Source organism: Onychostruthus taczanowskii, unplaced genomic scaffold, assembly GCF_017590055.1.
Source record: "Onychostruthus taczanowskii isolate IOZ18803 unplaced genomic scaffold, ASM1759005v1 scaffold18, whole genome shotgun sequence".
NCBI classification, from domain to species: domain Eukaryota; kingdom Metazoa; phylum Chordata; class Aves; order Passeriformes; family Passeridae; genus Onychostruthus; species Onychostruthus taczanowskii.
Window position 1 is genome coordinate 5,723,623 of NW_024499017.1, and position 15,589 is coordinate 5,739,211.

Sequence of the window (15,589 nt, forward strand, 5' to 3'; positions counted from 1 at the left end):
CCCCTGTGAAGTGCCACACAGAGCTGGAAGAACAGCTGCAGCCCCTTGTCTGCATGCCTGGAAGACTCTGTGTCCATCTCAAAGATAATACACTATTCAAACAAGGACTTCTTCTGGGATGTAATGCCACGGTTCTGGTACTGGAGCAGAGATTTTGCCAATTCAGTCAGGTTTAAACATGGGAAGACTTCCAAAACTGCAATTAATTCTCGAGTCCCTGTTGAGAAAAATAAAACAAGAGCATCAAAAAAGGGTCAGAGATACACATTAGGATTTAACAAATCAAACTGGATAACAGAGGAGGTAAAAAAAAAAATCAAACTTGAAATTTCACCGTATTTTGAATTTAAACTTTAAAAATTATGAAAATCTCTTGATCAGTTGTTTCATAGTTTTTTTCAATCAATCCTAAGAAGCTGAGTGATATCAAGAGTTAAAAATGTCAGATCAAAGCTTTTTTGGGAAAAAATGGTCTTTTTTCCTACAGTGAGGTTTTGCTACTCTGAGTAATAAAAATACAAGGGAATTTTCTGGTATTGCTACACTGGTATTCAAAAAGCTGAGACAGATTTCTCAAACTGTGGGGGGAAAACCTCTTTGCAAGCAGAAGCTCTGCACAGAAAACAGGCTCACATATACATTTTTTTACTGATAGTGCAACAGAAGGCCTAGAGTAGAAACCAGCAGCTTAATGACAGTGGTCCTTGCCTGTGATGTTGCAGTTTGGAAAAAAACCTTTTTTGACTTTGACTCCAGTTTGCAGAAACTGCACTTACAATGTCTGACACAATAAGGGATAAGTATATTTTAATCAACCTTTCCTGTGAGCTACAATGCAGAAAAGTAAGTGTCTGGGAAGAAGGTTTAGAGCATCAGATCATTACCTAACTTTTCCATTTGCCTTCTTCCAAAATGTGTTGCACCTCTCTTCCAGATTTCTGCACAAACTAAACTACCACCATGACATGTTTTTTCAGCCCTCTCATAACCAAGCAGGAGATTTTTAAAAGCAAACATTCGCCTTCCCAGGCCAGCACTGGAGTGTGGGCCAAGTCTCACAGTCTCACTCTGAATTTCATGGCATGTCCTCTCTGGGGCTGTGGAAGCCCCAGGTCCCCGAGCCACAGCACTCCCTGAGCAGTGCATGTTTCATTTAAATGAAAACCTGTGCACCAAGAGAGCCTCAAAGAAGGGTTGGAGGTGAAAGCCACGAAGCAAGAAGGGAGCAGCAACGCAAAAAGCGTAACGCAGGGGGGACACGACTGCATGTTTTTCTAGAATGTGCTGCTTTGAAGCGTGACTCCTTACTTGGGAGTGTGAGGTGGCAGCAGCACAGCAGCTCTGCTATCTTATCTGCCATCATATCAGTGACACCCCCTTCCCACCCAGCAGCCAAGTGACACCGTCCTGCTTCCTTCCTGGGAACTCAGCATCTTTTGCTGACAATCACCTTGACAGCTCGGACATTGCTTTTCTGCTTTTAGCTGCTTTTAATACTGTCTCTAACACACATCTGCCAAAGTGCTAAGGCAAAATGAGATCTCATGTGTTCAGCTCCTTTTGTTTTATGATTTCCTTAAAGCCTTTGGAGCCATTAAGAAGGGTTGTGAATCTCACTGACAGCAAGAGCGTGCTTTTAGCCTTCTGACTGCTGCCAGCTCAGGGCAACCTGTCCTATCCCAGCCCCAGCCCCCAGGCAGACTTGCCACTGAACCCTGACACCCCAGTTCTGTGCCAGCTGAGCCTCACTGAGCCACAGCCTCTCCCCTCACTGCCATCTTTACTTCCCAAGTGGGGAACAACAAGATGAAACTCCAAGTGCTCATCAAGCACTTGATTTTGCCCCATGGGATGGTCCCAGAAGACACAAACTCAGCAAGGGTCAGCAGAGGAGAAACTTGGGGCTCAGCTACCCATTATTTTTTTAACCCCACAATATACAGCAGGCAGATTGGCTTCAAGGAGAAAACATTTCCAGGACATGGGTGGGTCTGTAGTTCCCACCTGGTTCTGGGAGCCAGCACTGCTTCACGTTTGGCTTTTGTAGTGAAATGTTGAGATGTCCAGGTTCATTTAGCCCCATCAGAGAGACTTTAAATGTATGAACTCACTTGCTTAAACTGTTAGCAAGTAAATGCTTTGTTTCCAGAAGCACTGGCACCATCAGACCTGCTGACCCTGAAGGGGGCTCTGGGTACTGCCTGTCCCCCTAGATCTGACCCTGTGACCCAGAGCACCCAGGAGTTCCAGCCCAGATTAACCCCTTTACAGATCTATTTGAAGCACATCCTTCCCTTAGCAAACCAATTAAGTTTATATTGTTTAAATACTGCTGTTGTAAAATTGCATCAGACATATAGGTATTTTTAGTGTTTTAATTGTTTCCTGCGTTTTTTTGCAGTTCAGTCCCCCAGTTTGCACAAACCACTGCCAAGCCAGAGTGACTGCAGCTTGCATGTGAGCCCAAAATCTGGCCCCAGGCCCATGCCAGCTTTTCACCAGCTGGGGACAAACAAGGGAGCAGCTGTTACCTTTCAGCTCACAGGGCACCTGTGCAGGGCAGATGCAGCCTGGGCAGGAGGCTGCTACCTGAGGTTGAACAATGGAGACCTAAATCATGCTTTAATTGGCACAGAACCTCTCGTGGACTTGGGAAATGCTGCTTCATTCTCTCTACCTATCCAAACTCTCACTAACAGCACTACAGGGAAGAGCTGACAAGTGCCAGCCGGGACGCACCAGCCTCGAGTGTGTCAGCCACAAGCCACGCAGGGGCTTCGAGCCACTCGCCTCCATCCCTAATGGTCCGGAGAGACACATCCATCCCTTGGGCAGCTCTGGAGCCACCTGACCGGAGCGTTTCTGACAGATCCTCGCCTACACGAGACACCAAGGCACCGAGCTGGGTGTGCGGCCTTGCGGCGGGGACACCTGCAGCGTCAAGGTGTCGGCAAGCTCCGACATGCCCCGGCCTGGGCTACCCCGCAGCAGCGCGGCCCCGCGCGGCCCCAGGGCCGGCTCGGGCGGGCCTGGACAAACTGAAGGCATTAAAGGGAAGTGCCTCCGGCCATTCCAGGGGGCTGTTGGGATTACTTTCGCCTTCCCGTTTCCCCGCCTGCAGCGGGTGCCGAGCGGCGCCGCGCCGGGGCGGAAGTGTCGGGGCCGAGGCCGGCGCTGAGGAGGTAACGCCGCCCGGGGCCGCCGGGCCGGGGCCGCCACGGGCAGGGGGCCGGGGGGCACCCCCGGGCACCGAGCGGACACCCGGGCAGCGGCCGCCGGCCCCGAGGGCGGCACAGCGAGGCGGGACGGGGCCGGCGGCTGCTCCAGCGCTTTTCCCTTAGGGACAGCCCCCTCCCAGGGAGGCTGTGACGGGAATTGAGCGGCAGCGGCCTGCCGCCTGCAGAAGGCAGCGAAAAGGCAGTAACCGTGATGGCAAACGCGGCTTACGGTGCGGGGCTGGTTTTTGGAAGCACCGCACAGCGGCTTGGCCGCGGAGCGGGCACTGGGATGGGGCAGGGCTCAATGGACGGGAGGATTCACCCGCTGGGTTAACACTGCGGAGGCACAAGGACAAAGGGCATAAACAAAGCAGAGGGGTACCCCTGGGTCACAGAACCACCGAATGGATTGGGTTGGAAGGGACCTTTCCAAGGCCATTTAGTTCAGCTCCTCTGTGGTGACCGGGGACATCTGGAACTAGGTCAGGTCTCTTAGAGCCCAGTCCAAGCTGGCCTTGAATATTTTCAGAGATGGGGCAGCCACCACCTCTCTGTGCCAGTGCCTTGCCACCCTCACTGTAAAAAATGTCTTCCTGATATCAAATCTAAATCTACCCTCTTTTAGTTTAAAACGATTACCCTTGTCCTGCCTGTGTAGAGTGTCCTGTTACAAGAGCTCTGAGCCCTGAGAAGAACCAGGGGACCAGGACCTTAAGGAGAACATCTCTGGTTGCATGGGGCTTAGTCCACGGGAGCATGCCAGAGCCAGGACCGCTGGGTGGTCCCTGGAGAACTTCAGTCATTTCACATTGTGCCAGCTGGGCTAGTCAGAGGCACAGGGACTGAAACTCTGCTTCAGAGTACATTTGGACTATAAAATGAATGAACTCCAGTGGAAAATGAAAGCAAAGCTTTTGAGTTTCTGTCTTTGGGATATGATGTCCCACTGTGGTTGCTTTCCAGAGTAACAGTAAATCCCTCAAAGGTTATGCTTGCTTCAGCAACATCAGCACTGCTCTGAGAAGTGAAGAGTAAATCCCCATGAGTCTGTTGTGCTTGTGCTGTAGCACTCCCCTGGCATCAGGCCACTTCCCTTATGGTCTCTGAGCTTGCCTGTGTGATTCTGTAGGGTGCTGAAGATGGCAGGCAGCTCCCCTCCTTGGACTGGCAGTGCTTACCTCTTCCTTCAGTCGACCTGCAAGACCATCGCTCTGCCGTCCCTCTACGAGAGCTCCCAGAAGAAGCCCTGTGTGTTCAAGGCCCTGAAGATGGCATTAGCAGGTACCCATCCCCTGCTATCTTGGTGTGCAGTGCCATGCCTTTCTTTAATACCACCCTCACAGGCAAGGAAAGCTCATGATCATTCTGTTTCGGAAAGGCAATAAAGTGGAGCAAGCTCAGCAGGGGTTCACCGAGATGGTTGGCGCTGGAGTACTTTTCCTGTGAGGAGAGGCTGAGGGAGCTGGACCTGTTGAGCCTGGGGAAGAGAAGGTTTCAGGGGACCTACCAACAGCCTGCTGGTAGCTGTGGGAGGGAGTGATGGAGCCACACTGTTCATAGTGGTGCATGGGGAATGAGAGGCAAGAGGCACACACTGAAATGAGAGGTAGACACCAGATAAAAGGACAAATGTTTTCCCCATTAAGACAGTCAGGCCCAGAGTGACTGTGTACTCTCCATCCTCAAGGGCTTTCAAGTGGGACTGGATAAAGCCCTGAGCGACTGGTTCTGACCTCAGAGCTGACCCTGCTTTGCATTGGAGGTTGGGCTAGACACTGCCTGGGCTTCCTTCCAACTTGAACCATCCTATGAATTATCCAACTTTATGAATGTTTGTTTAAACCCATTTATGTAAGAGGAGAAAAGATTGTAATTGCTGTGAAACAAGATTTAATTGCTGTCTTTATACCACCACAGAAACATCATTCCTGCTTTCAGAAGCTGGTTTTTAAATCAAGTGATAGCCAGTATAAATTAATTTGTATTCAAATTCTGATATAACTCAAATTCAAATTCTGATATAAACAGACACATTTACATTAGCTTGAGGTGTATGTAATCCTATTTACATCAAAAAATTATTTGAGATGCAAATAGCTATAAAACTATAGTTCTGTATCCACCCTTGCACCAAGCACACTGCAGAGTAATAGTAATAGTAATTTGAAGAGTTTATCACATTTACCTAGAAAGACTCTCATGGTGTTCTTTACCTGTCACACAGCTGAGACTCTGTTGTTTAATTGGGCTTGTCTAACTCTTCTGCAGTTTCTTCTGGAAATCATGCCAAGTCAGTTTATCCAATACAGGCCTGCTCATTTTGCAGCTCATTGAAATACAGGAAGCAGGCAGCCTAACACAATTGTCCAGTTAGGCTTGATTTATGGCTGCTTTGTGGCACTGGAATGTGAATCTACTCACACATTCAAAGGACAGCTCACAAAACTGAAATCCTACCATGCTTATTCAGACATGAAAAGGACATGAAATCTTAAGCTTTGCAGAAATGCCTGCAAAGTCCCATCTTCTGAGGCAGCTTTACAGCTGTCTTGTACACTCTTCATAAAGGTTTACATGTCTGGGCAGCTTTCCCTCCACAGCCTTCCTGCCCTATTATGGAAATTTTGTTTAATAAGCACTCATAAAAAGCAAAGCATGAAGGAAGTGATAAAAAAATCATCCACAGTGAATTTAAATGTCTTTTCTAGATGCCTAAACCCATGTGTCAGCTACACATGTGATTCAAACTAGACTAGATGCAAACAGGACTTAGTGAAAATGTAAAGCCACTGTTGGATACTATACTTAATTTTAAATGCAAGGTCACTTGCCCTGCTTAAGGTGGAGCACACAAGTCTGCCTTGCCTTAAGATTGTGCTCCATGCCATGACATGGTTTAGAAATACCTGCTGTAGTGCCAGTGTGAGCCGGTGCCTCCACACAGCCCTCAGTGACAGCCCACGAGGTTCAGCCAGGTCTGGAAGCAGGACAGCAGCTTCACATAGGCCTCTGCTGCAAAAAAAAGAGAAAAACACATACTTAGAACTCATCAGCAGCATATAAAACCCTGTGAAGATAAGGATAATGAGCACAGCTTATAAAAATTAAATTCTGCTGGGAGAAGGAAGAATGAAGTCCTGGCATTTTCTGTTTCCACATCGCTCGTGCTCCTCTTGCACTAATGTTAGAGGGTACATCCCTGGCTTCTCCTTGTTTAGGTTTTACCATGAATTAATTTTCTGTGCAAAATAACAAGTCAAGGCCCAATCTCAAGCAGCTTAATCCCTGTGGCTGGATCTGTCATTTGCTGTTTGTGAGATGTGTTAACAGCTCAGAGAGACAAAAGTTACCTCTAGGCACAGGTGGAGAGGAAACACTGGGCTTCTTTCCAGGACCTCCATCACTGCATAAAACTCCAGCCACAAGGACTGAAGGCTGACTGAGCACTGAGGTGAACTGAGCTTTCATCTATAAAACTTTGCTGTGCTACCAGTTTATCATAACCATCTCTGCCCTGGAAATGGAACCTCAAATTTAAACTTGCCCTAATAAGCAGTGTTGATATAATTACCTGGGATGTAGTTCCATACATCTTCAGTTGGACACCATACTTCATGGAGGTCAGTGGTGGCAGGGCAGCATGAGCTTAATCCTTCCCTCTTGGTTTAACACTCTTCTCTACCCCAGAGGACTTTATCACAAAGAGAATTCAAAAGCTCCTCCATTGCAGGCTTGTTGTGGGTGAGTGTGGGTCTGGGTGGGCTGGCTCATGCCTGGATTGTGACTGTGCTTCCTTCTCCCTGCCAGACTCCACTGGCAGCGTGAATGGTGTGGACATGCTCAAAGTGCACTGCAGCCACCCACACCTGATAGTGCAGCTCCGGTTCTGCAGGCGGGAGAACTGCCGCCGGTTCCTGCGCAGCTACCGCGAAGGAGCGCTCCAGAAGTCCCTCCAGAGTCACCTCCAGCTCTCCCTGGCCACAACCATGGTGCCTCTGGAAGTGGAGCTGAAGGCTGGCAGTGAGCACCTTGACAAGATGCTGAAGGATGAGGATCGTTGCCTGGAGTGCATCTACAGAGAAAAGGTGAGCGGGAGAGGGAGGGGGCTGGACAGCAGCGAGGAGGGGTGGGCTTCCAGACGTGGGTGCAAATCTTGTTCTGATGCAGCATGTTGAGTTAACAAACTTCTCAGTCCTTCAGCTCTTAACTCTAATGTGGAGAAATAGCTCTGCCCTTCCTCAGGAAAGAGCTGTGCACGTTTCTGGAAGGGCAATAGAGTTACCTAAAGCAGCCTGCAAAGATCCTACTAACCCTCTGTGCCTTCTGTGTATAACAGCTAGTGTGGCTGTTAACCCCACTAGGAGTTCTGAACAGTGCAGCTCACACACAAGTGTGCCTCAGTACAGCTGTGAGGCAGGCAGAGAGGAGCAGCCCTGGCTGGAGCCATCACTGCTCTGCACCTCCCTCCCCTGTCTCGCACAACACCTCCTCCCAGAGTGTCAAAGGTAACTGCACCTGCAAATGAGCAGTGGAAGCGAGTGCAAACACTGCACGTCACACCGAAAACTTGTGTCAGAGTGGGGACACACAGCATCTGCTGCCAGCAGAAGTAGGCTGCCCTTCTGAAGGCAAAGTCTCTCTCATCTGACATCTGGCTCATTGCACACTTTGGCACTGGCACTCTAATCCTGCTTGCAAGAACAGTGAGATCTTGTCATCTCACTACAAGGCACTTGACATGATTAAACTCACTGACTTCTTCCTCTCCTCTCTTTTTTTCCATCTGGAACTTTAGCTCTGGTTCCTCTAAATGGTCCTGAGAAACAGGTACTACCACTATTCAATCAGGAATATTAGGCACAGGAGCATGTTTTTCCAGGTTGCTTTTCTGTAAGCACAGAGAATAAACTCAAACCTTTCATCTCCAAACCAAACAGTGCAAACCAAAGTGATATCCCATACCCTGCGAACTGTGGCTTGCTGCTCCCTCCCTGTGCTGAACTAGCTGACTGGACAAAAGAAATGGACTTATTCTCAGTTCCCCAAAAGTGACTCAGTCTGCAGCAGGCAGAAAGATGGCACTGGGGCACAGCCTTCAGCAGCTGAGGCAGGGCTGGGTACCTGCTAAGTGAGCTAAACAGTGTTTACTTCTGATTGAGGCACAGCCCTGCCAGGTTTGACTCTTCCCATGTGCTTTGCCTTCTTTACTCCTTTTCTCAGTACCTGCTTTTTGGAGGTCAGACTAATTTTCTCTTGGCTAATGAAAAAAACTGGCTGAGGACCCAGGAACAGCAAACCTTAGGGAGCAGAGGGGCAAAGGGAGAGAGAAGGTGGGTAACAGGAGCTGCCTGCTTGGGTGGCCATGAGCTGTTGGATCAGATCACCCTGTTCTGTGGGTCTCACCCTCACAGGGAGTTAGGAGAAGCCTTGCTGCCTGCAGTGCACTCTAATTCTTGCAGAGGGCTGCTGGAAATGAACATGTGCTAGTAGCAGTTTTGTGCAACTTGTAAGCACTCGCTGGTGCAGGTGAAAAACCTGGGGGGAGAGATTGACTATTTCCTATCACATTACAGATTCAAAGCCACTTGTAGCCATCGTATTACAGCCAGAGCTCCACTAGACCACTTCATTTGGCTGGCTGACAGCTCATGCTGTATGTCATTGCTTCTCTCTTGACATCAGCAACCACAGCTTTGCAGGCTGGTGGCCCTGGCAGTCACTGATGCTGTTTGTGTTACAGCCTGACCGCCTGCCGGATGAGGAGATCACAGAGCTGGAGGAGTGCCTCAAGAGCCTGATGCTCCACCAGAGCACCAACAACAATGTGGCTGGAAAAGACTGCTCATCTCTGAAGTCCCCATCTCAGCCTTGTTCTCCTCAAGGCAGCTTCCTTCCCACACAGTTCACCTTCATCTTTCAGGGACAACAGTTTGGTGAGTAGGTAGAGCTGACCAACAGAGCCCTTGATCTGCCTCACAGCCCAGGAGGGAGAATTATGACTACATATGGGGGTCTGCCTCAGATAAACCAAAGATTTCCCAGCATCCCATAAGAAAGGAATTAAAATAGTCCTAAGATATTGTCGTGATGCTTCAGATCAGGCATCAACCTGTTTTCTTTTCCAGGGTGGCACAGAACCAGATGTTTCAGAGTCTGTGTCCCTCCCAGGTTCCTCACATTTTAAAACTAATCGTGAAAGGAAGAATAGAGAGTATTTTTCTCTTCTTCCATGTCACTTGGTTGAGGTGAGCTAATAGTGTAGATTGGATCAGACTGGGGAAGGTACTGTGGACACCCTCAGCCCTAGTTTCAGACAGCACTGATTTGTCCAGGCTGCCTCAGTTCACCAGCTGGCTTTGGGGTCTGTCCCTACAGAGAGCTTTCAGACAGTCTCAGCTTGCTTAAGCTGTGTATAGTTTCCAGTGCTAAACAGCTGAGAAGAGAGCTCCTGTCAGCATTTCAGTGTTTTGAGCATGTTTAGGTAGGGAACAGGGGACTTAGTCAAAAGACCTTACCCAGTTGCCTTTGAAAGGCGAAAACAAAAGGATGTCCATCCAAAAAAAAAAAAAAAAAAAAAAAAAATCAAAAAACAAAAGAGCTCTGGCAAATCACAGGATAGTTCTGAGGGAGAAAATAAGAAAATATGCCTTTCCAAGCTTGCAGGGTAGGGACAAGCCCAGATGCTTTGTTGTTGTGGGAGGATTTCTGTAAGGGAACAGCTGGGAGGGAGCTCAGACTCTGCTCCACCGAATACTGACCAAACCTTGAACTGCCCAAGCTGCATCACATCAACCATGAAACTTGTGTCTTACCTGGCCTCTGCCCCTTTCAGACAACAGAACAATCACACCAGACGACCACCAGAAGTTTGCCAAGTCCGTGTCCAAGAAGTGGAAGCAAGTGGGTCGCTCTCTGCAGAAGTCCTGCCGGGCCCTGCGTGACCCTGTCATTGACAACCTGGCGCTGGAGTACGACCGAGAGGGACTCTATGAACAGGCCTACCAGATGCTCCTCAGGTTCATCCAGTCCGAGGGCAAGAAGGCCACCATAGCACGGCTGATCGCAGCCCTGGAGGAAAACGGGCTCGTCAGCTTGGCTGAGGAGCTCCTGGGCCTCCATTCCAGTGAGGACTGCTCCTAGAGCCCAGGGGACAGTGCCATTGCTAAGGGCTTTCCTGCTTTAGCTACTGTATGAAACTGCTGCCAGTGTCTGGGAATGTAAAGTCCTGAATATCACCAGAGGTTTCCATCGAGGTGGAAATGCTCAGGGGAGAGGTTCTGTGTTTGCATGGACCTCTGACTTGCCTTATTTCATTGTGTTTCCAGAAATATAGCACTACCTTCCTGTGAACTGGTGAGAGGCTGTCACCCTGACTTCCTTCAGGACTGTGACCGGGAAGCAGCCAGACAGAGAGCCCTAGGGGAGAATGAGGGAGAGGAGAAAAGCAAGCAAGGCTTCTCATAGGATTTCTCTGGGAATCAGAAAATGCCACTGCTTCTCAGGCTGTGTCCAGGGCCATCACCTGGAGAGCTGCAGTACATTTTTACATTTAAAACATTTTTGTCCTCAGCCATGACATCAAGTAAAGAAAAAGGAGAAAGTAAGGAAGTGTCAATTTTACGTTATTTTTCTTCTTTGTTTGAAGAACATTCATGGCAAGAGTATCTGTTCTGCCCTGCTCTGTTACAGCTCCTTCCCACCTCTCACCACCTGAAGGCTTTTCTTCTACCTGGGACAGCCACAGTCTTCCACAGGGCAAAAGATTGCTGCTGTACAACAAATGGCAGACACTGAACAAACAATATGGACAAACTCAAATTCAGACAATGATTGTCAACATTTTCTCATCTGTGGCAGACAGTAATGTGTTGGTTAGCTGTTGCCTGCCAGCCTGAGGGAGCCTGCAGCTATGGAAGGCAAAACACAGTGCTGGAAGGAAAAGTGTCCTCATCAGCAAGTTACCTGTGGAGCCTGGTTTGGAACTGCTGCTCTCAGGGCATTGCAGCATCAAAAGCCATCCTCAGACCATGGAGCTGAGCAGTCACCACACCCAGCTGGCTGCTCCTGCCTTCCCTCACTTCCAGACCACCCTCAGCCTGCTGGGCCCCTGGAGGGGACAGCTCACCCTGCTGTGTCCCACAGGTGTCAGGACCTACAGAGAGCCTTTCCCTGGCACTGCTGTCACTGTGTGACAATCAAACATCAGCTGCCACTGTGCCTGGATTTACCTGCACTGATTTTTAGGGTAAAAATGGTTTTAAGAGACAAATCTCCCAAACCCCAGGGCTGACTCCTGCTTTCAGTTCCTGTGGGAGAAGCTGAGTGTCTCCTGGCATATATGGCTGATGCAGACTGCAACACAGCAGCTGCATTTTTTTGTGACAAAGCACAGACCAATGAGTGTCTGGCATGACACAGGTCCTGTGAAGCACAACAGCAGCTCAATTACCTTTGACATATTCCCAGTGCTTTCCTGATAGGTTTTTACTAATACTTTTCCATCAATTCCATCCTTTTTCCCTTCCCATCTGTGGGAATAACCAGTGGGCCATGGGAATGTTTTCAGGTGCAGAGGAGGACTCTGGCCACACACACAAAGTCTGTGTGCACATGAGAATATTGGGATGCTAGCAGTCATGGCAGGAGCAACTTTGAGGCCTTTTAAACCACAACTCACATCTTACTCGTTCCCTGGAGTCAAAGCTGTAAATCAGTAAGGAGGAACATAACCTCAGATTCAGGTGTGGGCTCAGATCCAAGCTTCTGGAGCTGGAGATGTTCCCATACCTTCTGCTGGAACACCTGAGCATCAGTCACTGGAGACCTGGATGGGCAGCACTTAGATGGCCTGCTTTGAGCCAGCTGGGGTCCACAAGCTTCAGATGGGCTGAGTTCACATCCTTAGTGTAAGCCAGGGAAACATGACTTGTTTTCTGCAGATTTTGAACCCCTGAGGTAACATACAGAACCAGGAAAGGAAGGGGGTTATAAACGGGGAGGTTTTCAGGGTGTGAGTGAATCTGCTTCCACCTTGCCCCTACCTTCCAAGGAAGCAGGACTTCATCTCTGCAGATGTGGCTCCATCACCTTTTATTAAGCCATATTATATCAGTGCCATCCCCTCCATTCCTGCTCACACATCCTACCCTCTCCCTTCCAGTAATACCAGTGCTCTTCCCAAAATGAGGCAATTACCTCTCTGACAGTTTTGCTTTTGGGACTGACACAGTGGTGCTGATCTTAGCTAATTTAGGCTGCTGTGGATCCATACCTCAAAGTATTTAGCTTTTCTGCCAAATCCCAGCTGGGGAATTCTGTTTGGCAGAAACCCACCTGACAAATCATATTTTAAAAATTTAAAAAATCAGAAACATGAAAATTACTTCAAGAACAAGAGAATTTGCTCTGCATTTTGCAGAAATTACATTTTTAAGAAAAGAAGGTCATATGCATAGCCTGCTGTCTCATTTGCAATTAATTTTTCTCAGACCAGCTCTATGTGCACAACTTGCACATATAGTTACAAGGCAGCCACTGAGTAGTGAGAATTACTAGTTTTTGTAGCATCTGTTAATGCTCAAAATGACAAAGTCTTATTATTCAGCATCTACTTCAAGTCCAGAAAACTTTTTTACTGCTGTTACTGTTTTACAGAGGACTAACCATGAATGCTTTCTTCTGAATATAAATGTTCTCTTTCTGCCAGTAACTGGTATGTGTATTTCCTCTTACTCACATATTCCCTGTTAGAATTCCCTGTCAGAAGTGCCATTAAGTGCTGGAGCCCCTGGCAACCTTTCTGGAATGTCTTAATCTCCAGCAACATTCACAGGTGCCTTCATTGCACAGACTTGAAGGAAAAGAGTTTTTCAGTGATATTCCATGGTGAAATTGTCTTGAGCACATGGCATGGTTTGGGCCATAGCAGTGGCTGTTTCATACCTCCTTTTCCATGAGCAATCATCGTCATGGTGGGAGATAAGCCATGGACAGTGCTGCTGCTGGAGAAATTTGCCTTATCCCAGTGACTGCTCTTCTCCATATACTGAGACACATCTGTGAAAAAGAAAAATTCAGGGGTGATGCTAGTGTTTCAGAATCAAACACAATACTAAAAGCAAATAAAGGTGCTAATCAGTTGTATATAATATCTAAAACAGAAAAAAAACCCATAGAACAAGCAGCAGAAATCAGGCCAAAATGTGCTTACAGGAAGAGATCCAAGAGGGCTTTTTTTTCTGGTACAGATTGTTTTAACCATGTTTCAGATTTGAAGGAGTCTCCATTCAGTCTGCCAGAAGGGATAAAAGATCCATCCAAAGTAGAATTTGAATTATTTGTTTTGGCATAGCTGACCTGCAGTGTTCAAACAGATAATGACAAAGAGGAGAGTGAGGTTAAAATGCTCACCAGATATACTTTGACAAGAGCCATCTGATAGAAGCAAACCTGACAGGATACCCTGATACAAGATTGTCTGAAAGGAAAAGATCTGTTTATTTTGCCTTTCATTCAAAGGCAGCTTCAGCATTGAGGACCTGTCCTGCTGTCTGGGTCACTGTCTTCCCTCTTTTGTTCCCAAGGAACCACACCCTGGCAGCTGCCCACAGACTCTGAAACCAGGAGTGAGCATGGGCAGAATGAGGAGCCTCAAATTCACTTAAATTGCTGATTTAGTTAAACTGAAAATTCTGGTGAACCTCTGGTACTGTATCTGATATCCTTAAACCAAGGAGGTACAAGAAGAGGGATCAGGAGGGTTTCTGAGTCTGACCCACATGTTGGAGTGTGTGCGTGACACTGGTGCTTTACTCTGGACAGGGGTCTGGCCATGTGGCTTTTGTATGGAGAAGGACTCAAACAGTGAAGCAATCTAAGGCCTAGAGTCAAAAAATATGTATTTTTTTCTTCTCTGGCTTGAATTTTAAACCCCCTGAAGGGAGCTGGCTGTACATCTCTAATAGAATCCTGGTTGAGATGTTTGGTTAATGTCTCTTAGTTTTCAGTGGAAAAATCCCTTGCTGACCATCTGGTTCCAAATTCCCATGATATTCAGTATCAGATCTGGATCAGCCATCTACAGCTGTGGACTGCAATGCCAGGCATACTTGGGTCTAGGACATTCAGCCTCCAAGGAATTGTATTTTACAGAAAAAGCTCTTTGGTATATATTTTTCCCCATTCTTTTTTATAAATAAATATGTACTTTTGATGAAAACTGCCTCAGAGACTTTCACTGAACACATAACTGCAGTAGTAAGAGCAGGGATCACTGAAGTTCCGGCCACATTTGGTGCTCACCAGCTCCAGAGGAGCATCCAGCCTGAGGGTGGATGCCCAGCAGGGCTCTGCCCAAAGTCACACGTTTCTCGTGACTTGCTAAGGCTGGTGTCCCACCTGTGGGAACAGCTCTGATTACAAAACCAAGCCAAGCCTCTGTGTTTGTTCAGTTTCCAGTCACTGCTCTGATGAGCCTTTTTCAGCCAGCATGGCCAGAACGGGAGGTTTGTCCCATTCTGGCAGCTGGAGGAGCTCACTGTGTTTCTTTCAGTGCTGTTGGATATCTGGGACTCCTCTGAGGCCACAGCACCTCTGTAATCTCAAGTGCCTCACTCCCAGGGAGCTCCCTCACAAGGCTGCCCCACAGGTGGGGAGCCAAGGAGCTGGGATATAAAATCTCCAGCAGCTTTGCACAGGAAGCCACTTCCTGACCTGACAGCTGAATCCAGGGAAACTCCTTTGGCCATGAACTGGAGCAGAGATGTATTTTACCCTGAGTCTCGTAAGTCTCAAACAGTGTTTGAAAATCACAAGATCAGCCCTTCTTTGTCTACCACAAAGCTGAATTCCCAGCTGCATGGCTTGATGTGTGCAGGAGCACAGTGAGGGGAGCAGGGCCCTGCCCCACAGCAGCTGGAAGGACACACCACCCTGGGGTCACCAGGGCTGGCCTGCTGAGGAGGGTCAGTGAGATCACTGCCCCTCTGTGACAGTGACCCAGCACAGGATGGACAAGGATGCCTTTGCTGGCAGTGAGAAGAATAAACCAGCCACGGGTCAGTGCCCAGGGAACAAGGTCCACGTGGGACAGCCACCAAGGAGAAGCACCCATGGAGAAACTCCTCCACCTGCAGGCTCCCTGCGTGACTCCCCAAGGCACACAGCCACAAGGCACTGCACATCAATGGAAGCCTCTGTTTTCACTCTCACCCCAGGGAGGCAGCGTGGCAGGTCCCAAAACCTGGGTGAGGGATCACAGTGGAAATAAGTGCTGTGAGTCCCTGTGGCTCAGCGAGCAGTCCCCCTCCCTGCCCAGCCAGCCCTGCTGAGCAAAGGCAGACAGGAGCTGCTCTTTGCCTCTGTGACCATCA

The 15,589-nt window shown here is 48.4% G+C and overlaps 1 protein-coding gene across 2 annotated transcripts; it reads left to right on the top strand.

Moving 5' to 3' along the window:
- Positions 1 to 2,936: 2,936 nt before the first annotated feature.
- TRADD (TNFRSF1A associated via death domain) lies at positions 2,937 to 14,377 on the top strand. 2 transcript variants are annotated; one of them, XM_041400781.1, is made up of 5 exons: positions 2,937 to 3,182; positions 4,348 to 4,499; positions 7,026 to 7,303; positions 8,959 to 9,151; positions 10,051 to 14,377. In XM_041400781.1, the coding sequence occupies exons 2-5, from the start codon at positions 4,358 to 4,360 to the stop codon at positions 10,356 to 10,358; spliced, it is 921 nt and encodes a 306-aa protein (XP_041256715.1). In that variant the 5' UTR covers positions 2,937 to 3,182; positions 4,348 to 4,357; the 3' UTR covers positions 10,359 to 14,377. The 2 variants fall into 2 exon arrangements, with proteins under 2 accessions (XP_041256715.1, XP_041256716.1); XM_041400782.1 differs by lacking the exon at positions 2,937 to 3,182 and adding an exon at positions 3,317 to 3,448.
- The last annotated feature ends 1,212 nt before the right edge of the window (positions 14,378 to 15,589 follow it).